This window comes from Callospermophilus lateralis, chromosome 1, assembly GCF_048772815.1.
Source record: "Callospermophilus lateralis isolate mCalLat2 chromosome 1, mCalLat2.hap1, whole genome shotgun sequence".
Taxonomy (NCBI): domain Eukaryota; kingdom Metazoa; phylum Chordata; class Mammalia; order Rodentia; family Sciuridae; genus Callospermophilus; species Callospermophilus lateralis.
This window is the reverse complement of record NC_135305.1, coordinates 122,280,996-122,308,116: the sequence shown is the minus strand read 5'-3', so window position 1 is coordinate 122,308,116 and position 27,121 is coordinate 122,280,996. Positions and strand designations below refer to the sequence as shown.

Sequence of the window (27,121 nt, the reverse complement as noted above, 5' to 3'; positions counted from 1 at the left end):
TACTTTAGAGAATAAAGTGAAAATAATCAAGGAAAACTCCAACCTTGGTTTACATCTTCCAATAATATATTAGGTAGTGCATTTTAATAGATTTATTCTAAAATATCTGTAATGAGGATTAGATTCAGTTTGGTAAATTTTTCCTACTACTTAATCTTTCATTTTATGAAAATTTTATGTAACTCAAAGGTATATATGCTTTCAATGAAATGCACCAATATTTGTCAATTTCTGGAAATCTAATAGTATGGATTTCGTCCATTCTGCCCACAAAGAAATTAAGGTTAAATAATATAAGTTACGCGATAATTTTATGAAGGAAATAAAGTTCTTGTCTCCATTTCCTCATGCTGAAATAGGGCAGCAAGAATGAATTCAGGCATCTATTTCCATGGTGGGAATAACATAAATGATGGGGAAATGTCACCCAATAGAACTGGGAAGCAGTAGTAGAGATCAGACCAACAGAAGTAAGTCCTATACCAAATCTACAGAGTCTAAGGCTGTGAATGCTGTGATCACTTACCAAACCCCATGAGAATAAAAGATCCAGCCAACATGATGATAGCCTGGAGGGTGTCTGTGTAAATCACTGAGGCCAAGCCCCCTGTGAAGAGAAAGAAGAGGCCCAGGTCATTTTGTCCATGTCTACTCATCTACTTGCCTTTACTGCTGGGTTCTAAACTATTCAAACCATGGAGATGACTCACAGAAAACATATCCAAAGCTCTTGGCTGAGCCACAAGCTTGTCTTGACATCATTATCTCCTTAGTGTGTGAATCTTCCACTTATATCCTATCTCCTTTGTCCTGATTTAAAGTTTCTATGAATCAGAATGGAGTTCCATCTTCATGTGGATGTTTAAATTTTAAGTAGGGGAAAATTTTTATTATCTCAAAAGTTTCCCTGAACAATTTCTGAATTCCTCTCATTTGACAAAATATATGTGCTCTCAAAAAATCTATCTAAACTGTTTTTGCTCTTCTTTTATGACATATCATTGTTCTGTTAGTTGAATACCTGAAACACTCATTGACTTGTATTTTGCATCAATATTAACAATAACAAAACACATTTTTTTTTAGAATAAGGGGGTTTTGGTCTCTTTAGTGTTATACTTGACAGTAGACTTCATTGTGACATAATTATAAACATAGAATGTCAGGAGGGACCAATGATTCTCTGGAAAACAGGACAGTAAGGCCCTTATCTCTTATATAATCTGAACATACACTCAATCTATAAAAAGGGCCAATACCCCAGCAGTGAAGCTGAGATCAACATCAAATCGTAAATATTTAAAGTGGATACAAAACTATTTCCACAATGCAGACAATTAAGTGTGTAGTGGGCAATGGTGCTGTTGGCAAAACATTCCTCCTTATATCCTACACAACAAACCAATTTCCATTGGAATATGTACCAACTGTTTTTGACATCTGTGCAGTCACAGTTATTATTGGTTTGCAGTCAAGGACTCTGGAACATTTTGATACTTCAGGGCAAGAGGATTATGAGAGATTATAACTGCTGAGTTATCCACAAACAGATGTATTTCTGTTTTTCAGTGGTCTCTCCATCTTCATTCAAAATGTGGGGGGAAAAAAAGTGTATGCCTAAAATAACTCACCATTGTCCAACGACTCCTGTCTTGTTGTTGGAACCCAAATTGATCTCAGAGATGAATCCTCTACTATTGAGAAACTTGCCAAAAACAAACAGAAGCATATCACTCCAGAGACTACTGAAAAGCTGGCCCATGATCTGAAGGATGTGGAGTGTTCTGTACTCACACAGAAAGATCTAAAGAATGTGTTTGATGTAGGAATATTGGCTGCCCTGAAGCCTCTAGAACCAAAGAAGAGTTGCAAGTATGTGCTGTTATGACCACCTCTCCAGACCCCTTTCTGCAAAGATAGTGTTGTCATCATACTAAGTAATATTTAAATCAAACTAAAAATTAAAAATTAAAATTTATTTCTGCCATGTTGACAAATGCCCTGCATCTATGCACATGCACTCATGTGAGACAAGGCCCATAGGTATGGCCCCTGCTTTCTCTCCCAATACTAGTTAATTCTGAGTAAATATGCATTGTCATAAAAATATTCAGCACTAGTTTTTGTTTTGTTACTTTTAAAAAAAGTTTTTTCTATTGTTATTTTAAAGCAAGGCATGCTGTGATGACTATGTAACAGATTAATTTGTTGAAATCATTCCCTGAATTGAACCTGTACAGTAACCTAAAACATTTTAGTGGCTTTTTGTTCTTATTCTTGTTCAATGAAAATCATGGAGAGAGTCTTGTGGACACTCTTTAATAAGGTTAATTGGGATTTTTTTTTCAGCTTATTTAGGTTGCAATTTTCAGGGGGTTTTTTCCACCTTCCCCAAATCCTAAATCTTGTAGATTTATTAGTGTAAAAACTAAGGTTTTCTCATGTCTCAATTTTTTGAATATGCATTCTTTTCAAATGTATTAAACAAACAAAAAACCCTCAAAAATGGCTCTAGAACTGTGGGGGGTTTTCCTAATGAAATATAATCGTGCAAAATTGTAGAACTCATTGTGATTTGTTTATAAATAATTTGGCCAATTTCATTGCTTAGTATCTATTCTCCCTTTTTCCCTATCATTTTCCCTTTCTGATTCCTATTCTTTCTGGTCCATTATGCTTTTGATATGAGGTGTCCCCAAAAAGCTTCATTTCTGTAGGAGTATTCAAAAGTGAAATGATTAGACTGTGAATGCCATAATCTAATCAGTCCTTCCTAGTTTGAATGGACTGGGCAGTAAATGTAGTCCAGTGGATCACTGGAGAAATGCCCTGAAAGTGTGCATCTTCCTTGTGGTCCTTACCCCTCTGTTTCCTTATTGACATGAAGAGAGTAGCTTCTCTCTGCCATACCCTTCCTGCAAGATATTCTGCCTTACCTTGCCAAGAGCAATGCCGTAAACCACCTAAAGACTGAGATTTCTGATTTTATGAGCCAAAATTAACTTTTCCTCCTCTAAAATCTTCTTCTTCTTCTTTTTTTTTTTTTTTTTTTTTTTGTACCCGGGATTGAACTCAGAGGTACTCAACCACCAAGCCATATCCCCAGCCCTATTTTGTATTTTATTTAGAGACAGTGTCACTGAGTTGTTTAGTGCCTCACAGTTGCTGAGGCTGGCTTTGAACTAGCGATTCTCCTGTCTCAACCTCCCAAACCTCCCATACCATGCTCAGCCTAAGTTGTTCTGGTTGGGTATGTTGATCACAGTGAAGCAAAGCCAGCTAAAAGAGAAATTGGTACTGAAAAGTATGGTCATTTCTGTGACTAACCTGACCATGTGGTTCAGAAGATTTTGGAAATCATTTGAAGGAGGAATTTGGAAAAGTTTGGAAATGCAGGCTAGAAAAGCCTTAGAATGTTATGAGCAGAGCTTAATGAGTGATTCTGGTGGGAGCTCAGAAGAATATACTGCTGATATGAATGCAGACTGAGCCCATGAAGTTTCAGAGGGAAATGAGAACTCTAATGGGAATTGGACTAGAGGCCACTCATGTTACCTTCCAGCAAAGACCTTGTTCACATTTTGTTCATGTCCTCACTTTTGTGAGGCTGAATATAAAAATAATGCACTAATTAAGGTAGCAGAGGACATTACAAGGTACTATAGTCAGAGGCACAGATGGTGGCAGCTTTATCCCTGTTTACTGGAGGAATCAGGAGCAGAAAGTAGCTAAAAGATTATAAAAACTAGCCAAAAATCCTTGAAGTTTAACCAGGAAAGTACTTGTAAAATTGGGGCCAAGGAAGGTGTGCATGTTGAAGAGACTGTAGCCCCTAAAGTGATGCTAATGACTTTGCAGAAACAATGGGAAATCTTCAGAGGCATTTCAGAAATTTCAAGAACCATGGCAGACTTGAGGTTATAGAAGGGAAACTTCCTTCAAAAAGAGATCATGTGGGTAGCCTGCTTGCACAGGGTGGCCTAGGATATTTTTTCACCATGCTAAGCCATGCAGTCACTCAGAGGTACTTCAGCCATGGTTCTAGGAGGCTGCAGTATCACATGAGCTGGCTGAGGAAATAAGCATCATCCACATGGTGCTGGTTCTGCAGGAATGCAGATTGCTACAGTTAAGGGGTCATGGAGGATTCCACTGAGAATTCAAAGACAGACCTGGGAGACCAGGCAAAATGTAGCAGGGTCAGAGTTCCTGCAGGCTGCCCTTGAGAGGGTGATGCATTAAGCTGTGAAAGTGAGGCCAAAGCTGGAATGGAGACCCCAGGAATTAAGAGATGCAAGTTATATGGACAGTCCATTGAGAAAAACTGTTAGCTCAAGAGGAAACTAGACTAAAAGAGAGGTTTTGTGCACTTGTTTCACCATAAAAGTGAAAGGAGTAGGGCTGCCTATGCCCTTTGGAGAAAATGTCTTGCAACCATATGTCCTAGATGCTATACATGAAGTTATGGGACCTGATGTATGTGGAGTGATAGGATTAATTTTCCTAGCTGGGTTTTAGTCTTGCTTTGGCCCCATCTCTTTTTATTATGCTTCTATTTCTCCCTTTGGAATGGGAATGTTCGCTCTGTGCAACTATATATTGGATATGTAGCTCGCTTTTGGTTTTTATAGGAGCTCACAGGCAAGAGTTTGATTTGAATCTCAGAGATTTGGACTTGGTCTTTGGGATATGCTGGAACTATTGAGACTATGTAATTCTTGGAGATGGATGAAATGCATTTTGCATGGTGAGATAGACATGAACTTTTGGGGGACAGGGGCAGAATGTTATGGTCTTGGTAGGAAGCATCCCCAAAAAGCTCCTGTTGTTCTGTGGAAATATTCATAGGTAAAAATGATTGGTTTGTGAAATCTGAAATCTAATCAAGTCCTTCCTAGTTTGAATAGACTGAGTGGTAACTTTAAGCAGATAGGATGTGGCTAGAGGAGATGGATCACTGGGGGAATGCCCTGGAAGGGTATATCTCTCTTGTGGCACCTTAACTCTCTCCTGTGCCATGAGGTGAGCAGCTTTCCTCCACCACAACCTTCCCCACAGTTGTTCTGCCTCACCATGGGCACAGAGCAATGGAGTTGGCTGTCTATACTGAGATCCCTGAAACCATGAGCCAAAATAAACTTTTCTTCCTCTAAGTTGTTCTTGTTGGGTATTTAGTCATCTGATACAAAGCTAACTAAAATGTGGTCTTCTTTCTATTTCCATGAAAATTCTCTTTTTGCCCTTTTTTCTCTCTAGCTTCCACATATGACAGAAAATATACTATGCCTGACTCTCTGGAACTGGCTTATTTCACTTCACAGGATACAGAAATGTCTCTTTTTTTGGCAGGAGTGGGGTGCAAGGATTGAACTCAGGGGCACTTGACCACTGAGCCACATACCCACCCCTATTTTGTATTTTATTTAGACACAGTGTCTGACTGAGTAGCTTAGTGCCTCACTTTTGCTGAGGCTGGATTTGAACTTGCTATCCTCCTGCCTCAGCCTCCCAAACCACTGGTATTACAGGCCTGTGCCACCATGCCTGGCTCAGAAATATCTTTTATTGTTCAAGTTATCAGCTATTTTTTAAATTTTGTCCAACTCAAGTGGTATAGTTTAATTTTCATAAATTTGTATGCATGAGACACTAAACCAAAAAACCTGATTGAGAGCCTGCTTGAACTATTGCTGCACACCTTTTCTCCACAACCAACTTACTGCTCCAGTTCTACTTTCCTAACCAATGATTGTATTCATTTAAACTTCATCTTGTATTTTTAATCTATGAGCTTCTTTTTCATCTCAACCTTCCATGTGTATGATATGCTGAATTCTAAATGATAATCTGGATACCAAACATAAAATGTCACTTTTCTTAATCAAAGTACTCATATATAATACTGAGGATTCTTTTTTCTTTACTACTTTTACTATTCATGTTTCTGATCTTGTGCCTGACTCTCATAGAGGAAATGAAATGGTATCCTTCCCTTGACAATGACAAGGCTAACACTGGGTTACTAATTGCAGGGATAGGTTAAGCAGAAGGTAACATACTGTGTAAAACACTAGCAGACTCACCAGTAATTGTGTAAACAGCAGTGACAGCCAAGAGGATAAAAATTGCCAGGTAAATATCCAATCCCAAGGCCAGCTGGATGAATATGGCTCCAGAAAATATACTTGACTAAAAAGGGAACAGAACAGTCGGGATGGGAAAGAAACATGCATTTCACTTCTATGGGTTCTTTGCTCCAACGTCCATTCTCCCTCCCTTCTTTTCCTAGTAAACTCCTAATCATTCTTTAAGGCTCCCATTTAGATGTCTCTACAACAATATCTTCCCATAAAGCTTCAAACAGTAATTTTCTCTCTCTCTTCTGTATTCTCATAGCACTTAATTCATTGCCTAATTAAGGTACTTATTAAATTATGGGACGTGTCCTGAGAACATTTTTTGTACCATGATGCTTAAAGATACTGGTACTGAGTATTTGTTTATAAGAATACTCTTGATGTGATAGAGTAGATAGATAGATAGATATAGATTTATTTCACATAATATTCTTGTTTGATTTTTATTTATATATGTGTTTTTATTTTGTAAAATCACATACAATATTGGGTTTCTTTCAGGAGATTAATGTGGAAATTTGTTCTCTATTTTGCAAAAGTTTAAGCTATCAAGGAATTACAGGTTGGGTCTATTCCAAGAGATGAATGGGGTAATTTTTCCTTCTGTTCTGGAGAACCTTAAGTTTTCTAGGATTTATTTCTCCCCCAAGCCCAAAAGAATTTACTCCTATAATCTTTTGTTTTCCAAACTCTATGTAAAGGAGATATCTTTATTACACTTATTGTGCATCTAAGGATTTATCTAAGTTCTGGGGATTTATCTAGGGTCACAGAGGTAGCTTGTGGCAAGCATAAAATTTGAACACATGCAGCATTACTTCAATTTTTACATTGCTTAACATAGTGTTAGCAGCTGTCATAGGATTTTACTTAATGAAATATAATAGTAATATTCATAAATTCAAAGAAATCATTATGATCATATGGAAATAATGGCCACATGGTTTTGAATCTCTAAAAGAGACAGAGTAATTATTTAGTCAAATCAACAAAATTAAGCATTTCCACAAAGTCTAAAATGCAATACAAGGGAACAGATCAATGTTATCCACAATATTTAAATGGTAGCAAGATTGGAAAGAAGTAGAGATATACAAAAACGTATTTGAAGAACCTTAGAATTAGACATTCTCACCTAGCAAATAGTTATTCACTGGGAATCATAATAGGACAATTTTAGAACTTTAGCTTATAGTGAAAATAATTTTGCTCTAATGACTAATGGGTGAGTATAAATATTCCTTGATAGGTTCTGAAGGGACCAGAATAGTCCAAATCATACAAAATCTCAAAAATAACTGCCCAAATTCTCTTTAAAAACAGGGACTTGAGGGGCTGAGGTTGTGGCTTAGTGGTAGAGTACTCATCTGGCATGCATGATGCACGAGGCACTGGGTTCAATCCTCAGCACCACATAAAAATAAAATAAAGATATTGTGTCCACCTAAAACTAAAAAAATAAATTTTAAAAAAATAGAGCCTTGATGTTCTGCCCTAGACTAACCCTCCCACCATAGCAACCCCCACCATCCTGAGGGTGGAGCTAGCATCAAATTCCAGACAAACCCACCTAACTGCTGAGAAGGGAAACTGAGAAACTTTTGAAATCCAATAAAAATAATTGGTCGAAATTTTGAGAATTTTTTTTCTCTCACATTTCTACTATTTTTGAAACCAAGTATTTTTCATCCATCAGTTTATTGGGACTGGGATGTCTGGAGAGTATGTTACAGTTTTGTTGTGTTCTTTTATTTTTACTTTTTTAAAAAATTTTACTTTATATTTTCCTCTCACTTATCTCTTTCCATATTTTTCTCTCCCTGGATTCTCTTTCTCTCTTTTATCCTGCTAACAGCCAACCTCTATTAATTCCTATGTTACTCTCCCTATAATTTTTTACTTCTTTTTTCCTCCTTCCTCATAACCTCACATCTTACATCACTTCTGTTCATTCTTTGTCTATGATTTGAAATTGTAAACCCTTTGAAAATTTACTGTTTATATTGTAGGCAATAGCTGAACATATTTATTGCAACAAGACTGTAAATATCTTAATAGGAGCTATGTGGCTTAAGTCTATATATGTTTTCATTGGGTACTGTTAATATTGGTCTCCCCCTTAAAGGCAAGGTACAGGAAACCTTCAGGAATATTATAAATCTACATGGTAGAAATTGTACTGCCTAAGATCTGCACTGCTAGATGGGAAGACACGTGGACAACATAAGAGAGAGAGAGAGAGAGAGAGAGAGAGAGAGAGAGAGAGAGAGAAGCACCCCAAACAAACCAAGATGCTCCAATAATAGAGCCCACTGACAACAAAATAGAAGAAATGTCAGATAAGGAGTTTAGAATGTGCATAAACTGATCCATGACATAAAGGACAATGTAAGGAGTGAAATCAGAGATAAATTTCAGGAGGTGAAAGATCATTTTAATACAGAGATAGAAATTCTGAACAGAAATCCTCAAACTGAAAGAATCAATAAATCAAGTTTAAAAGTCAATGGAAAGCATCACCAATATACTAGATCACCACTGGATAGATCTTCCAAACAAAAACTAAATGAAGAAACTATAGAACTAAATAATACAATCAATAATTTAGACAACAGACACATATGGAACATTTCATTCGTCAATGAGCAAATATACTTTTTTCTCAGCAGCACACAAATCCTTCTCTAAAATGGACCATATCTTAAGCCACAAAGAAACTCTTAGCAAATACAAAAAAAATAGATATACTACCCTGCATTCTATCAGAACATAATGGAATTAAATTATAAATCAGTGATAAAATAAAAAATATAAGCTACTCTACTACCTAGAGACTAAATAAAATACTAATGAATGATGAAGGTATAGCAGAAGAAATCAGAGATGAAATTAAAAAATAATTAGAGGTAAATGAAAATAGTGATACAACATATCAAAATTTCTGGAACAGTATGAAGGCAGTGCTAAGAAGAAAGTTCATTGCATTGAGCTCATTCATTAAAAGAATAGAAAGTTGGGCTGGGGCTATAGCTCAGTGGTAGGGCACCTGCCTCACACATGTGGGGCAATGGGCTCAATACTCAGCACTACATAAAAATAAATTTTAAAAGATATTGTGTTCATCTACAACTAAAAAATTTTTTTAAAAGAATAGAAAGTCAATGAATAAATGACCTAACATTACATCTCAAGGCCCTGGAAAAGAACAAATAAACAGTAAAAGATAGGAAATAATTAAAACCAGAGCTAAAGTCAATGAAATTAAAACAAAGGAAACAATTCAAAAATTTGACAAACCAAAAAGTTGGTTCTTTGAAAAAATTTTAAAAAATTGATACACCCTTAGTCATGCTAATGAAGTCAAAGAGAGAAAAAACTCAAATTACTAAAATTCATGATGAAAAAAAGAAATATCACAACAAACACTACTGAAATAGAGAAGATAATTAGAACCTATTTTGAAAATTTATACTCCAATAAAATAGAAAATCTTGAAGACATCAAAAAATTTCTAAAGACATATGACCTGCCTAAAATGAATCAGGAGAACATACACAATTTAAACAGATCAGTTTCAAACAATGAACATGAAGACACCATTAAAAGCCTACCAATCAAGAAAAGACCAGGACCAGATAGATTCTTGAGTTATACAAGACCTTCAATTAAGAATTAACACCAGGTGTGACACTAAATGTAAAGTTGTGCTGCAATTGTATACAATGAATCAAAATGCATTCTGCTATCATATATACCCAGTTAAAATAAATTAATTAATTTTAAAAAAGAATTAACACCAGTACTCCACAGATCAGTCCATGAAATAGAAAAGAAGGGAATCCTTCCAAACTTATTCTATGAAGCCAGTCTCACTCTGATACCAAAACCAGACCAAGTCAAATCAAGGAAAGAAAATTTTATAACAATATCCCTGATGATAGATGAAAAAAATTTCAATAAAATTCTGGCAAATGGCATACAAAAACATATTTAAACGATAATGTGGGCTGGGGTTGTGGCTCAGTGGTAGAGTGTTCATCTAGCACATTTGAGGCCCTGGATTTGATCCTTAGCATCACATAAAAATAAATAAATAAAATAAAGGTATCATGTCCAACTACAACTAAAAAAAAATTTTTTTTTAAAAAGTAATGCACCATGATCAAGTGGGGTTCATCCCAGGAATGCAAGTTTGGTTCAACATATAGAAATCAATAAATGTAATTCATCACATCCATAGACATAAAGACAAGAATCATATGATCATTTCAGTAGATGCAGAAGAAGCATTTGACAAAATACAGCATGGCTTTATTTTCTGCCTGCAAAAAAACATTCAACTCAAAGTGGATCCAAGACCTAGGCTAGTATAGCATAGAGGATGGCTTCATTTTCAAAACACTAGAAAAACTAGAGACAGTAGGAACATACTCCTACATTGTAAAGGCTATATATGCTAAAGCCAAGGCCAACATCATTCTAAATGGAGAAAAATTAAAAGCATTCCCTCTAAAAACTGGAAAAAGACAGGGATGCCCTCTTTTACCACTTCTATTCAACATCATCATTGAAACTCTAGCCAGAGCAATTATACAGAAGAAAGAAATTAAAGGGACAATAATAGGAAAAAAGAAGGCTCAAACTATCCCTATTTGCCAACAACATGTACCTATATTTAGAAGACCCAAAAACGCCAGCAAAAAAACTTCTAGAACTCACAAATAAATTCATCAAAGTATCAGGATATAAAATTAATACCCCTAAATCAATTGCATTACTATATATGCCAATGAATCTGCTGAAAGAGTAATTAGGAAAAATATACCACTCATAATAACTTCAGGAAAAATGAAATACAACCTAACAAAAGAGGTGAAAGACCTCTACAATGAAAACTATAGAAAACTAAAGAAAAAAAGCATAAGAAATAAAACCAAGAATCAGTAAGTGGGATACCATCAAATTAAAAAGTTTCTGCACAGTAAAGGAAACAGAGTATGAAGAGGGAGCCTATAGAAAGGGAGGAAATCTTTGCCACCCAATTCTCAGGGGATGAATATTCAGAATATAAAGAACTCAAAAAAACCAAAAAACTTAAAACCAAAAAAAATTTAATTTAATTTAAAAACCCAATTAATATATGGCCAAAAGAACTATATAGGCACTTCTCCAAATAAGAAATACAAATGACTAATAAATTACGAAAAAAAATTCAACATATCTAGCAATTGGGGAAATGCAAATCAAAACTACATGAATGGGATACTAAAATTTTTACTCCATGTATATACAATCTGTCAAAATATACTCTAGTGTCATGTATATCTAAAAAGAACAAAAATTTTTAAAGGCTTGGAAATTTTTAAATGAAAAAATAAATACATGAAAATTTTATCTCTAGTCAGAATGGCAATTATCAAGAACACAAATAACAAATATTGGCAAGGATGTAGGGAAAAGTGTACACACATATATTGTTGGTAGGAGTACATATTAGTAAAACCACACTGGAAATCAGTAGTCCTTAAAAAATTAGGAATTAAATCACCATGTGACTGGGCTATTCCACTCCTTGGCATATACCCAAAGATCTAAAATCAGCATAATTTAAGAATGCAGCCACATCAATGTTTACAGCAAAACAATTCACAGTAACCAAGCTATGTAACTAGTTTAGGTGCCCATCAACAGATTAATTAATTTTTTAAATGTGGTATATATACACAATGGAGTTTTACTTAAAGAAGAATGAAATCATTGCATTTTATGGTTAATGGATAAAACTGGAGAACATCATGCTAAGTGAAAGAAGCCAGACTCAGAAAGCCAAGGGTCATATGTTTCTCTGATGTGCATAAGCTAGACAAAAATAAGGGAGGGGAGGGAAAAGGAGTAAGGAATTCCCAAGAAAATAGAGGAGAGATCAATGGAGTAGAGGAAGGAGATTGAGGGGGAGGCAGGAGTGGTGGGAAAAGGGAGGAATGGTGGAATGAATCTGACCTAACTTTTGTGTATATATATGAATATACCATGGTGAATTTCATCTTTATGTTTATGCACAATGCAATAATTTAAACAATTATAAATAAATAGAAGAAAGATTACTAAAGTAGAGGAAGAGGATCAGAGGGAGGGAATGGGGAGGGAAAGGGAAGTACTGGGCACTGAATTGGAGCAAGTTATATTCCCTGCTTCTATAATTATGTCAAAATGAACACTAACATTATGTATAACTTAAATGAACAAATAAAACATAAAAAATAAGAAAAGCCAACAGGAAAAAATTATATGGACTTATTTAATAGGTAGATTTGAAGCCTAACTGTTGGAAATGAAGACCTAACTATGCAGAATTGAACACATGAATTAGAGTAACAAATTGTGAAAATGTGAGATGGCAAAGAGACTTGGGTATGGTAGTAAACTGGATGGAGAAGTGACTGGAAAGATATGTCAGTTTAACAAAGTTTGGAAATCTGTCCTTGACAATAAGAATGATGCTATTCTTCTGGTACAGGGAAGACTCTTTCACAAGAATGATCTTGCACCTGCTGTTTTCACATGCCTTTAAGTCAAAACAATCAATATACCAGAGCCACACATTTTGAGATAGGATCTTCTTAATTCCTTTTCCTCATTCTCAATAATAAAATAGTTTAAATTTTTCTTTAGACTCAGAACCAAGGATGACTACCATCAACTTTTCTATTCAAAATTGTTCTATCCAGGCACAGTGGTATATATTGTAATCTCAGTGGCTCAAAAGCCTGAGTCAGGAGGATCCCAAGTTCAGAGCCACCCTCAGCAACTAGGTGAGGCCAAGTAAGAAATAATAATGGGCTGAAGATGTGGTTAAATGATTAAATGACCCTGGGATCAATCCCTGGTACCCCCCGCCAAAAAAAATATTTTAGAAGTCTTAGTTTAAAACAAAGACAATAAAAATAAATAAATAGTAACAAAGTTGGAAAGAAAAGCCCTTCAATTAGGTTAATCACCCCTTCATGATAAAAGCTCTAAACAAATGAGGTATATACAAGGAACAGCAACCCACAAGCTAACTTCAACTTAGGAGAAAAGTTTAAAATTTTTCCTCTAAGATCTGGAATAAGAAAAAGACATCCACTTTTTTCACTCTTTTTGGCTGCAATTTTGTAGCCAAAGCAGTTTTAAAAGAGAAAGATATAAAGGGAATCCAAATTGGAAAGAAGAAAGTCAAATGATCACTATTTGCATGTAATGTAATCTCCTTTATTGAAAACCCAAAAGACTACACCAAAAAAAAAAAAAAAACATTGAAACTGAAAACAGCATTCATTTGGATTGTAGTATACAAAATCAACATGCAAAAATTAGCACACAGAGAATGAAACTAGTCCTCTATGACTCACCATAACAAAAATCAACTCAAAAAGGTTCAAAGCCTTAAATATAAGACTTGAAATTTTGCAACTACATTAATGCAATTTACATACAAACTACCAATGCAAACTCCATTTCTCACTTGTGAGATTACATTTGGCAGGCATTCAATGCACACTGCACATTCTCCTGAGTTCTCCTCCTTTCACAATTCACAGGTGCCATCTTTGAATTCTTCCCAGAATTCTTTGCCTCTATAGAGCACAAAAATGGAGTATGCATTTGTGGATTTTCTCTGTCAACCTATACTTGCACTTCCTTTCTGCCTTCAATAGCATCTGCTGATAGCAGGTGTAGGCTCTTCTAACTCTACCTTGAAGATTAAAGAGGAACAGTCATTTGTAATTTGTGTTCAGTTAATCTTTGAACACTGGGAAGGAGAGCTGGGTTATAAATCAGATGACCAGATAATAGGGGAAAAGTATAAAATACTGAAAAAAGAAGGGTGCTTCCACATCTGCATTTGAATATTGACTCCATCACTTAGTATTTGTGAATTGCGTCAATTATATAATTTTGCTGTAGTTTGATTTTTGATTTGTAATAAAAAGGTTAAAATATCTATCTCATAAAAAAAAACCCAACTACCTGAAAAAGAAATCAAGAAAGCAATACCATTTTCAACATCTATAAAAAATATCTAAGGCCGGGTGCAGTGGTACACGCCTGTAATCCCAGAGGCTCAGGAGGCTGAGGCAAGAGGATTGTGAGTTCAAAGCCAGCCTCAGCAAAAGCAAGGTGCTAAGCAATTCAGTGAGACCCTGTCTCTAAATAAAATACAAAAAAGGACTGGGGATATGTCTTAGTGGTCGAATGCCCCTGAGTTCAATCCCTGGAACAATCAATTGATCAATTTAGGAATAAATTTAACCAAGAAAGTGAAAGATCTCTCCAATGAAAATCATGAAATGTCAATGAGGGAAATTATAGAGCACACAGAAAAATGGTAATGCATCACACATTCGTGGACTAGAAGAATTAATATTGGTAAAATGTCTATACTACTCAAAGTGATTTACAAATTCAATTCATTCTATATCAGTATATCAATGACATTCTTCACACAAATAGAAAAAATTTTAAATTCCATGAGTATTACAAAGGCTTTGGTAACCAAAGAATTCTAAGCAAAAAGAACAAAGCTGGAGACATCACAATATCTGACTTCAAAAGATACTACAAAGTTACAGTAACTCAAACAGTGTGGTGCTGCCATAAAAGCAACACATAGACCAATGGAATAGAAGATAAAACCTAGAAATTACTCCAAATTTTTACAATAAACTGATTTTTGAAAAAGGAACAAATAGTACACATTGGATAGAGAACACTTTCTTCAATAAATGGTGCAGAGAAAACTAGATACCCACACACAGAGAATGAAACTAGTCCTCTATGTCTCACCATAACAAAAATCAACTCAAAAAGATTTAAAGGCTTAAATATAAGACTTGAAATTTTGGCAACAAATATAATAAAAAAATAGAAATACTTCAAAGCACTGGTATGGGCAAAGATTTTTTATATGGTCTAAAAGCACCAGAAACAATAAGCAAGTTAGATAAATGGGATTATATCAAGGAAAAAATAAAAGGTGTGAAGAGACAATCTGCAGAAAAGGAAAAAATATTTGCAAACTTCTTAACCAACAAGGGGTTAGTATCTAAGATATATACAATATCTGAATATATATTTTCAAAAGAAGACAAATAGCTCAAAAGTATATGAAAAATGCTGAATGTCAATAATCTTTGAGAAAATTAAGAGCAAAGCCACAATTATATACCATCTCACCCAAATTAGATTGGCTAGCATTAAAATTAAAAAGAAAATACAAGATGTTTAAGATGAGAAGAAAGGGGAACTCTTATACACTGTTAGTTTCAGTGTGAAGCAGTACAGACATTATGGAAGACAGTATGGTAATTTCTCAAAAAAATAATAATATAACTACCATGCGAGTTAGCCAATCCCAAAAAACCAAATGCCAAATGTTTTCTCTGATTTAAGGATGCTGATTCATAATGGGCGGGGGGAGAGGAGATATGAGAGGATTAAATGAACTTTAGATAGGGCAAAGGGGAAAAGGGGAGGGAGAGGTAGGGAGCAAGGAATGGGGGTAGGAGAGGCGGTGGAATGAGATGGACATCATTACTTTAAGTACATATACAAAGACACAAATGGTGTGACTCTACTTTGTGTACAACCAGAGATATGAAAAATTGTGCTCTAGATCTGTAATATGAATTATAATGCATTCTGCTGTCATATATAACAAATTAAAATTTTAAAATTGAAAAAAAAAATATCTACCATGTGATCCAGAAATTCTACTGCTGTGTACACATCCAAGTGAAAGGAAATCAGTAGTTTGAAGAGAAATTTGCATTCCCATGTTTATTGCAGCACTATCCCCAATAGCAAAGATACTGAGTAAACTCAAGTATCCAAGAATGGATGAATGGATAAAACACGAGGTACAGGGCTGAGGTTGTAGTTCAGTGGGCTTAGTGGTAGAGCACTCACCTAGCACGTGTAAGGTAACAGGTTCAATCCTCAGCACCACATAAAAATAAATAAATAAAATAAAGATATTGTGTCCATCAAAAAAGTGACATATATACATAATGGAATATTATCCAACTATAAAAAGACTAACATTCTGCCATTTGCAATAACCTGGATGAACCAGGAAGACATCAGGTTAAGCACAGTAAGCTAGGAACAAAATGACAAATACCAAATTTTCTTACTAATATGTGGAAGCTAAACAAGTTGATGTCATAGAAGTAGAGTGTAGAAGAGTGGTTACCAAAAAACTTGGAAGGGTAGAGTGGTAGGAGGGTAGACAGAGACTGGTGATTAAGTACAAAAAATGCAGAAAGATAGGAAGGATAAGTTTTAGTATCCTATAGCACAGGAGAGTAATCATATTCAACAATAATTTATTGTGTTTTTCAAGTAAAGGTTTTTCAATTTTTGCAGCTCAAAGAAATAATACATGTTTTAAATGATGCCTATAATAATTATGCTATTACACATTATTATTATATAAATATATCAAAATATCAGTGTGCCCCATAAACAGATACAATTATTATATGTCAATTAAAATTATTAAACCCAAATTATCTTATTAATAATGTCTTGATTTTTATTTCTATTTTACAGTTCTTTTTTATTTCTATTTTATTTTTTATTTCTATTTTACAGAAGTCTTTAGGTTGGTGATTTTGAAATTATATTATCATGGTAAAATATATGTGACATAAAATTTGCCATTTGAACTATTTTAAGGGTGCAATTCAAGGATATTAACTACATTCACATTGATCATAAAATATTTCTCACTATAAAGAGGAACTATGATGTTACATTTTTAGAATTTTCTTTTGCTAAAAAGTACAAGACTGGAACAACTGTCAACATCTGAATAGATCAACAGATTAGGTAATAGTTTGAATCAAAGTTAGGGTTCTGATTTGAAAATTCCCAGTGTAATTCTCTAAAAGAATATTAATGTTTTCAGTAAATGCAAACTGAAATACTTAGGAATTAAAAGACAGTGTGCCTAAAACTTATTCTCAATTTATTTGTGTTATTTATTTATGTTATTGGAGGTTGAGAATAAATAAACAAGATGACCTTTTTTTTCAATGTGGACTGTAGTGATCTCTGAAAACTGCTTCAACCTAAGTCCTCATAGTGATGCATTTAATAAGTAACCAGTGTAAAATCTGTTATCAGAGTATAAAAGTACACAAATCATCATATCTAAGATTAATAATTATTAATATTGCTTAAAATCTAATCTTGCAGGCAAGAATGAACTCCTGTTGTGGTTTCTTTGTAGCTCACCACAGACCTTGCACAATAAAATACACGTGTAGGCGCACGTGCACGCGCGCGCGCACACACACACACACACACACACACACACACACATTGCCTGCACCATACACAACATTCCATTTCTCCTCCACCACAAGGAACCCTCCACTCTAGGATATGTATCCCTCAGAGACTCCTCTGGCTGCTGTCATTCTGCCTAGTACCTGTTGCTGCTCTTCAGACCCATAAAGAAGTATATGCGACAGAGAAAAACTGAAAGATTAGTAATTCAACCTACTTACAGAGCAAGCACTAAGCCCCCTGACACCCATGGGCTCCTCTGCTTCCCTTTGCTTCTTCTAACCTCTTTGTTCTGTAGATTACTTAAATGGCCCCTCTATAAAATGACTTTCAATTCCATCCAGCAGGGACCATATCCTTTTCTGAATGTGAACAATATGATTCCTATACTCTTCCACACACTCTTGTTCAGCTTGTATTTTTTTATATTTACATGTATTATCATAAGAGACTATTTTGTGTATTGAATTCTTACCTCCTTAGCAATGTGATAAATTCACATTGCTCAGGAATCTTTGTTACCCTAACACTGAGTTCAATAATATGTAATAAATACTAGGAGATGCCCACATTTTGCTAGTTAAAAAAGGGGGGAGGGTACCTAATCTAAGCAATTTATTGCAACATTGACTTAGCTTGATGGAAGAGTATTAGTGAAGGTCAGCATTTTCTCTCATGAATATTGGGATAGCTATCTGAATTGTAAATTTAATGAGATTATCTCTTTAGTTACCGATATATGAAGAGCAAAGGAATTATTCTTTCTTTGTTTTTTATTTTTTATTGGTTCTTTTCTTTTTTGTTTTTTACAAGTGCTACTGAATCTTCAAATCCCGTCTTTATTTTCTGAGAATAACTCAGAAAATGTAACTTTTAAAAAAGGTCTTAAATTCTTTTAACATTTATTTGTGGCACCAGTTTTACAGCAGTGATCTTAGATAAAATAGGATAAATTTTAAAAGTCAGCATAATAATATAATAATATACTTTTCTTCTAGTTCATGTGTGTGATAATCAAGGTTGAAAATGGAAATTTAAACCTGGACTGGCTCTGAGAAAGAATAAGAAGTTTATTGTCAATAAAATAAAAGTCAGAATTGTCAAAAAGAAAGCAAAAAAAATCCCTTTGGAGGCCTTAGTACCTTACTTACAGGGATAAGTTGCTCACAAACAGAGTACCGAGAACTGGAAATGGAAAAACTGGTACTTCCTTAATATCCCTACAGACCTGGATAGTTCACAGAGTGACCAGTCTGCCCTTAGCATGAAAATGTCCATGGATCTGCAGAATTTTTAACCACTCTGATTTGAGTCAGTTTCCTACCACTGGGCTCACTCAGTCCTTGCTTATTTCCAAATATGCTGAACTTCAGTTTCCCAAGAATGCTGAGCTATGCACTCACCCTTCCCCTTTTTGTTATAAAAGCCTCAGTTCTGCTTCATCCCAATAAAACATTTGTTTAGTTTCCAAATTGAATTTGTGTCTTTCATTTCTATTTAACTTCATTTGTGACTTTGATTCAAATCATGCAGCATCAAAGGCAACAGACAAGAAAAGCCCTCTTCTTTATTGCTAGATAGCAGTGTTACTTGAATCCAACATTTTGTTCTTTCTGTATAAAACTTTTTCCATATTTTCTTGAGAAGGTATGTTTACACTTATGAGACATTCATGACTCAAAATTTAGTAGTCTATAAATACAGGGAGTCTATACCTCACCCTTTTCCTAATTAATTCTCTGTAGAGAGACCTAAGGGAATTGGGTCCACCCCATAAAAAGTTATCAAAAGTCTATACCTCCCACTCTTTGATCTCACTCTGGTCCCATCAGGCAAACTATTGAGGCTAAAATTCCCAAAGGCACTGAACTCACAGAGATTCTCACAGCCACACAGATGAAGAGTGACAAGACAGAGAGGTAGATCTGGAGTCTCTTCCCTCCAAATCGCTTCCTGAGATATTCCGGCATGGTCATCACCTGCAAAGACAAACCTCAACAGGAATTCATCTTCAGACCTATTGCATTCAGATTGTTCAACACTCGGTAAGCACCTATAGGCAGTTAAATACTGCACATTGTGCCTTGGGAATACAGAGATAGGAAAGGCACATTTCCTTGGTAAGATGACAAAACCAGAATGAATACAGGCTCTGGTAGCAGACCATCTTGGGTAATCCTCCAGCCCCAACATTTACTGGGTGTTATGATCTCTGACAAATGATAATATTTTTGAATCTCTGTTTTCTCATCTGTAAAGGGTTTAATTAAGTACCTACAAGAACACCAAATGCCTGGTAGACCCTCAATTCAACAAGTAATTTTTATTTTTACCAATAAAGTTGCAATCCATTAAAAACAATATTACTTGCAAATAATGAATAATTATGATTATACAATGCACAAATAATTGAAATAGTTGCAAATTTGCACTTGGGTATTTATTTTTAGGGATTATTTAATCATAGAGAATACCATAAAATTGCTATTTAGAGAAATACTCATGGTTTTCATTACGAAGTACAACATTAAATATGTAATCTTTTATCACATCAGTGGTATCACCTAAAGGCCGAATTTATAATTAAAAGGGAAGCAGGACTAAAAATCTGACCAAAGAAAGAGTGAAGAAAAAGTGTGTAAGATGTATGCATGTGTGTAGCAACTGCTTGCTTAAGATATTAGCATGGATAAAAGAGAGCCAGGTGCTGTGTATCTGGTAATGGGGAAAAGGTCTCCGGAGTATTTCAGAAATCTTCAAGGCTGCCCCTTCCATCACAGGCCCAGAAGCTTAGGAGGACAGAATGTCTTAGGGACTAGACCTGGTGTCATCTCCATGGGTTTGCTACACAGGGCCACCTCAGTAATCTACTTCCACACAGCCTGCTACATTAAGTGGCTTAATTAGGACCAACACAGTTCATGCTGCCACTACAAGGAAGCAAACATTGGGTCTTGGTGGCAACCATATGGTGCTAATTCTGCAGGCATACAGAGTACAAGGACTATAGAGTAATGGGGCAGATTTCAAAGGAAAATCTAGGAAGCCGGGAAGAGGTTGGTCACAAGGATGGAGACACCAGAGTCTCCACTGGGACTATGACGGGTAGAGCCACAACCAGTACGCTAGAACTGTAAAGGGAACAGCAAAATGCAATGTCATCCTAGAAATGCTGTAGAAACTCAACTCCAATCCCTAAGATACCTTATGGACAACAGAATCTAGCAAAATCACAGCAGCAGTGTTGCCCAAGTTCTCCTGAGGTCAATTTAGAGGCTAAGTATTTAATGTTTGACCTGCTGGATTTTATATTGCTGGGACCTGTGATTTATTTCCTTTGACCAATTTTTACCTTTTGGAATTTGAATACTTTTTCTTATCCCAGTCCCACTTTGTATCTTGGAAGTAAATGACTATTTTATTTTACAAGCTTGCACTGGAAGAAGTTTGCCTTGAGTCTCAGATGAGACTTTGGACTTATACTTTGAAGATGATGCTGGAATGAGTTGTCTTGGGGGCTATTCCCATGGAATTAATGTACTTCACATTGTAAGACAGACAAAAACTTTAAGGGCTAGGGAGAGAAGTCTATGGTGTGGTTATGATTTACCTCTCAAAGGTCCATGTGCTAGAAATTTTGTCCCCAGTGTGGTAGTGTTAAAGTAGTAGGATCTTTAAGAGGTAGAACCTAGTGGATTGCTAATATGTTAAAGTTCCAGTCTCATGAATGAATTAATTGATTGATCCTCATAAATGGATTGGGTTACTTCTTGAAGGACTGAGTTACAAAGCAAGCTCACCCCACATGCTTAGCCCCTTCTGCTTGCAATCATTTCCATTTCTGCCTCTTCACCATGTTGTGACATATCAGAGATCTTCACTAGAGCCAAGCAGATGCCATCACCAGACTCTTGAACCCTAAGGATTGTCAGCTAAATAAACCTCTTTTCTTTATAAAGTACCTAGACTGAGGAATTTTGTTAAATAACACAAAATGAACCAAAATGGAATCCTAAAGGCACAAATCCTAAAGTCCAAAGAGAACTCATTGTTCTCCTGATCATCCACTATGTGGCTTCCCTCTGGAAAAAATATACCTGCTCCATTAATGGTGTCTTCATGCATTCAGGTCCTTCAAGCTTCAAGCTTCAGAATTGTCTTTATGCTTCTCTATATACAATCTTTGCATAACTCTTATCTACAATCACACTTGTCACCCCTACCCCCAAAGCAGTTTCCCTTCCTTTCTGCTTCCTTCTTACAGCCTCTGAAGCAGGTTTAAATATCTTCCTTTCGTGAATCTCCCCTTCAATTTTATTGTCAATTAAATTGTCCACTTAGTTGTGTGAACAGAAATTCTTAAAACATAAATCTGATCATGACCCTTGAATTCCTGAAACCTACATTGCCCATTTCTAGGAAGACACAGGGCACAGTCTTTAACTCTAAAATACATATCAGCCTTTCACAATGGAATGCCACCTACATCTATAGACTGATCTCCATCTCCCACCACCCTCCCTATTTTAACCAAAAATTAACCTCACCTGCAAATACTCCAAGCTTAGGAATTTTTAGCTTCCATGTATTGTTTTCTCTGACTATCCATGACCTGATTTTTCTACCTATAAAAGTTACCCTTATCCCTTTAGTCTCAGGTCAGGTCACTTCTGAGAAGCTTTCCTTAAAGCACATGAGTTACCCCAGCTTCCTGTACCAGGCTGACTTCTACCGTGGTGGTCATTATGCAGGTTTCTTACTTGGTTGCAGTTGCATTCTACACTGGGAGCCCTGCTAGGCAAGGAGTTTGGTTTTTGTCACCTGTGTGTTCTTAGCAGTAGACTGAATACCCAATTCATGGTTGAAAAGAAACAATGAATGAAAAAAAGAATATCTGAAGATACACCTGAGAGATTTACCTTAAACACTGGAGGATACTCACCCCTCCCTTGATGTAGATGGGGACAAAGATCCACCCTAGAATCAACACCATATACATGGCCTACAAGAAACAAAGAGTAAAGTTAAAGAGGCTTGACTTATGTAGCTTATTGTCATGGTCTCTGAGTCTGAAAAAAAGTTTGCTTAGATCCTGTCTCATTCAAATAATTATGATCCTCAGTAAACTGGGTGTTCCTTTCCTGTATCTGTTTGGCTCAGAAGTTCCTTTTCTAAGGCTGAGAATGTGAAGATTAGTGGTAAAAAAAAAAAAGAGAGAGAGAGAAAGAGAATAAGAGATCTGAGTCCAGATTGACTATTAGAAGATCATACACTTTTTGCCAAAATTTCTTATTATTGCCAAAATTATATACTGAATAACAAAATAATAAGAAAGGAATTTGGAGATAGAAGAATATTCCTAGTGACTTTGACATTTTGCTATATGTATAATACTTATTGCAATATAATATAGCCATTATATGCAATGTTCACAAAGAGTTTTGCATATATAATTTATGCCTCTCTCACAAACAGGTAAGGCAGGTATGATAAGCACAGTTATTCCTATCTTACTGAGGTGAGAAGTGAGTATCATAGAGATTAGCAATGCCTAAGGTCACAGACTAAAAATGGAACACCTGAGTTATCTGCAGCCTGATAATCACACCCAGTTGGACCATAGATCACTCTGAACAGGACTCCAGAGGCAGAGTCCACAGCACTATCAAAACAAAACTCTGTCCACAAAGTGTATCCGGATGCTGGGTACATAATGGAGTCCCTGATATTACTAAAATAAAATTAGGGGCAGAATTTTCAATAAGAGAGGGGCAAAGGCATTTTTGATGACTTAAGGTCACTTTCTGAGGCCATCAATGGATGATCTGTTTAAACTTTCACTAGGATACAACTTTCTTCAACACAAGCATCTTTCTCTGGCCAATATGCATGCACAAGTATATGTAAATACTAGAAAGGATAAAAGAACAAGAACAACAAAAACAAACTCAGTTTACTCAAGAAGTATTTATGGCACATTTACCACATATCCCAGCCATGGGCTAGATGTAGGGTGGTATGAGTGGAAGAGAGGACATTGTCTCTGTCTTTAAAGAACTTAGGGTCTGATTAAGGGGACATGGCTTATACCAGTGCAGCAACAACAGAACCATTCACAAAAGGAACTCAATCACAAAGTCTTATAGATTCTGCCTACTATCTCTCAAATCATTTGCCTCTCACTCTATCATTACTGCCTCCATCTAGCCCCACTTGGACCATTTGTACTCATCCTTCTGGCATTTATGCCAAGAAGCTCCCCTGACATGTATAAGTACTACCCATCTCCTATGAGGGATGCGTCCCTATTATACACTGTCAATTCTTCTCTCCTAACACTTTCTACACTGTAGTGAGTGCATGCCTGTTTCTTCAACTGGAATGTATGCCTTACAAAAAGGGATCATTGTTTTACAATATTTTTGTTCTTCGCATCCAGCTCGGGGCTTCATACATAGTGTCTAGAAAAGAGAGAAAAAAGTGACAGGGAAATTGTGGTGGTCAAGTGAAAGAAGGGATCCAATCATATAGAAACAACATATGTGGTGGGAATAGCTGCTTGATAAACATCTCAAAGGTGAGTAATAATGTGACTGGAATTCCCTTGGCAGAATGGGATTTCAGAGGTGCTGAAAGTTAAATAAAACTTAAGGAGAGGAAAATTAAAATTTTTTCAAAACCAGAGAGAAGTACAATTTCTACAGACTCCCTGAAAAACCTGGGGTTTGGGTTTGATTAAAATATCTTGATATGGGTTTGATTTAAAGAAAAAAGCCAACGATGTCACTTACATTCCATTCATCTACTACAACAGCAATTCCTGAAGCTGCTGCTGACCCAGCCAGGCCCACAAAGTGGTCACTGCCAATGTTACTGGCAAAGAGAGAGGCACCCATCTGGAATGCAAGAGAACAGGGTAAGGTTGGGATGAAAAGATCCAAATCAGACTTCTTAAAAACAGATAGCTGTTGACATGTTTCTATCACTACTCCTTAGAGCAAGGGTCAGCAATCTATGTTCCACGGGCACTATTTTTTGTATGACCCATAAAGTGAAAAATGTTTTTTTGTTTCATTTTTGAGTGGATAAAATAGTTAAAATAAAAAGAAATTTTTGCAAAAAGTGGAATATGAAACTTAAGTTTCAGTGCCCATATATAATTTTATCAGAACGCAACCATGCTTACTGGTTTACACATTCCCCTTTGGTGCTTTTATGCTAAAAATAGCAAATTTATATGAAATCAATATATAACCCATAAACAATAAATTACTTAAAATATGGCCTTTTTTAGAATAGCTTTTTTACTCCTGCCTTAAGGGATCATTAATCCATCTATTTAAAAGCTCTAAGTTGAAGATGCCCTTGGTTAAGAACTGCCAGACTTCCTGTCAATTCTTGCCTCTTGAATCAGCAACAAGGACCACAAAGTTTATTAGAAGGGAATTCCTCTCTATCCTTCCAGCCACACATCCTTCTTTTTATTCATCTATCTTTCCTTGGAATTATCTGCTCTTTTTAAGATTGAAAGATGAAGAGAAATCCTCTGAGTGAGCATAGATTAACAGCAGTCAGGTCCAAACAAAATGTATGTTACCAACTTTTCAGACCTCTGTAAAATTACTTCTTCTATTCAGATATTCAGGATCAGAGAAGTGATTGAGCTGATTTATGATTATGTCGTTGATTGAGATTTGAATGTTTCATAAAACAATACTAAGAAGGCAATGTCTGATTGGACACCCCAAATAAAAACTGATTTTCAGCTTATAAATGATCTGTTTTGTTAATCCTGGGCAGGTCATTTCCCAATCTCTATTTCCTTTCATACTGTTTACATGAGTAAGCATATCTGTGAAAAATAATTTACTGAGCACTTGCTTACAACCAGTTCTGACACTCTCCAAGTTCATAGGGAAAGATAAAGCCTCTGCTGAAATGGAAATCTGATTAAGGGGACGGGGGTCACATCAAAATGCAGAAAGAGTACCCAAAAGGTCAAGAGTCAAAGATGCATCACTATTGACACCATCACAGGGAACAGAATCCACTATTAATAAGTGCATAGAACATAAGGAGTAGGCATTCGGGGCAAGAGTGAATTAAACTGGGAGTAAGATAAGAATTGAAAGAGGAGAGGCTAATTCAGAAAAGAAGAGCATCATTAGCTCAGGATTGGGAGAAATGTAGGAATGCTTGGAACCAGTAAGAATGTAAGGCAGAAGATTTTTGATGAGGATCAGGGGTAAAGCATATGAGATAAAACTGAATTGGGGGTCCTTAAACTCCAGACTAAACCCATTCACATAAATGATGACACTATCTTTTTGCGCACAACCATGAGGCCAGAGATGTAAGAAAACAGCCAAAACACATCAGAAATGATCAATATTACTACTGTTTTCTTTATTCAATCTTAAACACAAATACAGGAAATTTATCTCCATGAAACTCTGCCCCACTTACCGGCCACCAGGACATATCTCGACCAGCCAGGAAAAAGCCTCCAACAGTGCCTCGGTTGGTCTTCAGCATCGCCTGAGCAGAAAAGAAGACATATGAAGGTAAAAGAACTGCAGATGCACAAAAGATCCCAGAGACCCTCTTCTGGCCAGGGTGCTGACAACAGTGTTTTCAGCACTCCTGCAGAGAAAAACAGTTCCATGGAACAGTTCCCTGTTAAAACAAAAATTTTTGGAGGACCTCAAAATATAGGTTCATAAAGAGAATTGAGATAACTTTAGTAATTCATATTTCTCAACTCTATCCCAGCTGCTCTGTTTAATTTCATTTATGAAAACAATATGAGGTATTATTCCAACTGTGATTGAAAGGAAATTTGCAGCCTTAATCTCATTCCTAAAACAAAAGCATAAATGTACAGGAATTATTAAGTGTCCAACTCACAAAGCCAGAAAGTGAAAAACATCAAATAATTATGATATAATAAAAATAACATCTTTGTTCATTATGCTAAATGTTGGAGATGCCAAACAAAATAAGTCTGAAATTCCAAGTGCTGATTGTTCAAATTACAGAGTTGCTAAGAGGAAAAAAAAATTCAGTAAAAGCATTATTTATGTCACACATCACATGCAAGAAGAATGATCCAAATAGAAAGAAACGACATTTGTGAAAACTGTTAATATTATCTCAGTTTTTCATGCCATACTCTCCTACCCTGAAACATTTTCCCCCAACCCTCGTGCCCAAACTGAAGCCCATTGGGATCCCACATACCCACAGCCCAACTGCCATCACCACAATGAAATAGACAACAATGACAGAGATATCCGCAGCATTTTGGATGCGCCCTGACAATGCAGGCAGTTCTGGATTTTCAGCCTTGGTAGTGGGGCTTAATGTGCTGCTGGCCATGGCTCCAGGCGATGCTGTCCTTATCCCAAAGATAGCCCCTTTCTTTATGTAAGCACTGAGTTAATGATCAGCCTCAGCAGGTGGAGCAAGATATCAGATTGAGTTCCTAGGCATGGGGACCTTTAAACCTCTCCTTTGAATCCAGGCTCTGAGACCTTGGCCTTGTAGTGATCAATGCTAGCCTAGGTAGTGACAGACCCAGGCTGATTTTCTCTTAAAATTGGGAGCCATTTCGCCACAAAGCCATAAAAACATAATATCGGCTTTACTAT

General features: G+C 35.9%; 1 protein-coding gene and 1 pseudogene across 2 annotated transcripts in view; one reads left to right on the top strand and one right to left on the bottom strand.

Annotated features, from left to right (window-relative positions):
• LOC143406803 (solute carrier family 5 member 4) overlaps positions 1–26,876 on the bottom strand; it is a 46,053-nt gene extending 19,177 nt beyond the window's left edge. Inside the window, exons 1-7 of one of the 2 annotated variants that reach the window (XM_076865678.1) lie at positions 26,712–26,876; positions 25,938–26,009; positions 24,263–24,367; positions 22,414–22,473; positions 19,346–19,450; positions 6,084–6,189; positions 527–607 (exon numbers count right to left, since the gene is read on the bottom strand). In XM_076865678.1, the coding sequence (XP_076721793.1) occupies positions 527–607; positions 6,084–6,189; positions 19,346–19,450; positions 22,414–22,473; positions 24,263–24,367; positions 25,938–26,009; positions 26,712–26,849 (667 nt within the window). In that variant the 5' untranslated portion in view covers positions 26,850–26,876. The remainder of the gene's footprint in view (positions 1–526; positions 608–6,083; positions 6,190–19,345; positions 19,451–22,413; positions 22,474–24,262; positions 24,368–25,937; positions 26,010–26,711) is intronic. The other variant, XM_076865668.1, reaches the window with a different exon arrangement.
• Positions 1,328–1,888, top strand: LOC143406812 (cell division control protein 42 homolog pseudogene; annotated as a pseudogene).
• Positions 26,877–27,121: the final 245 nt, after the last annotated feature.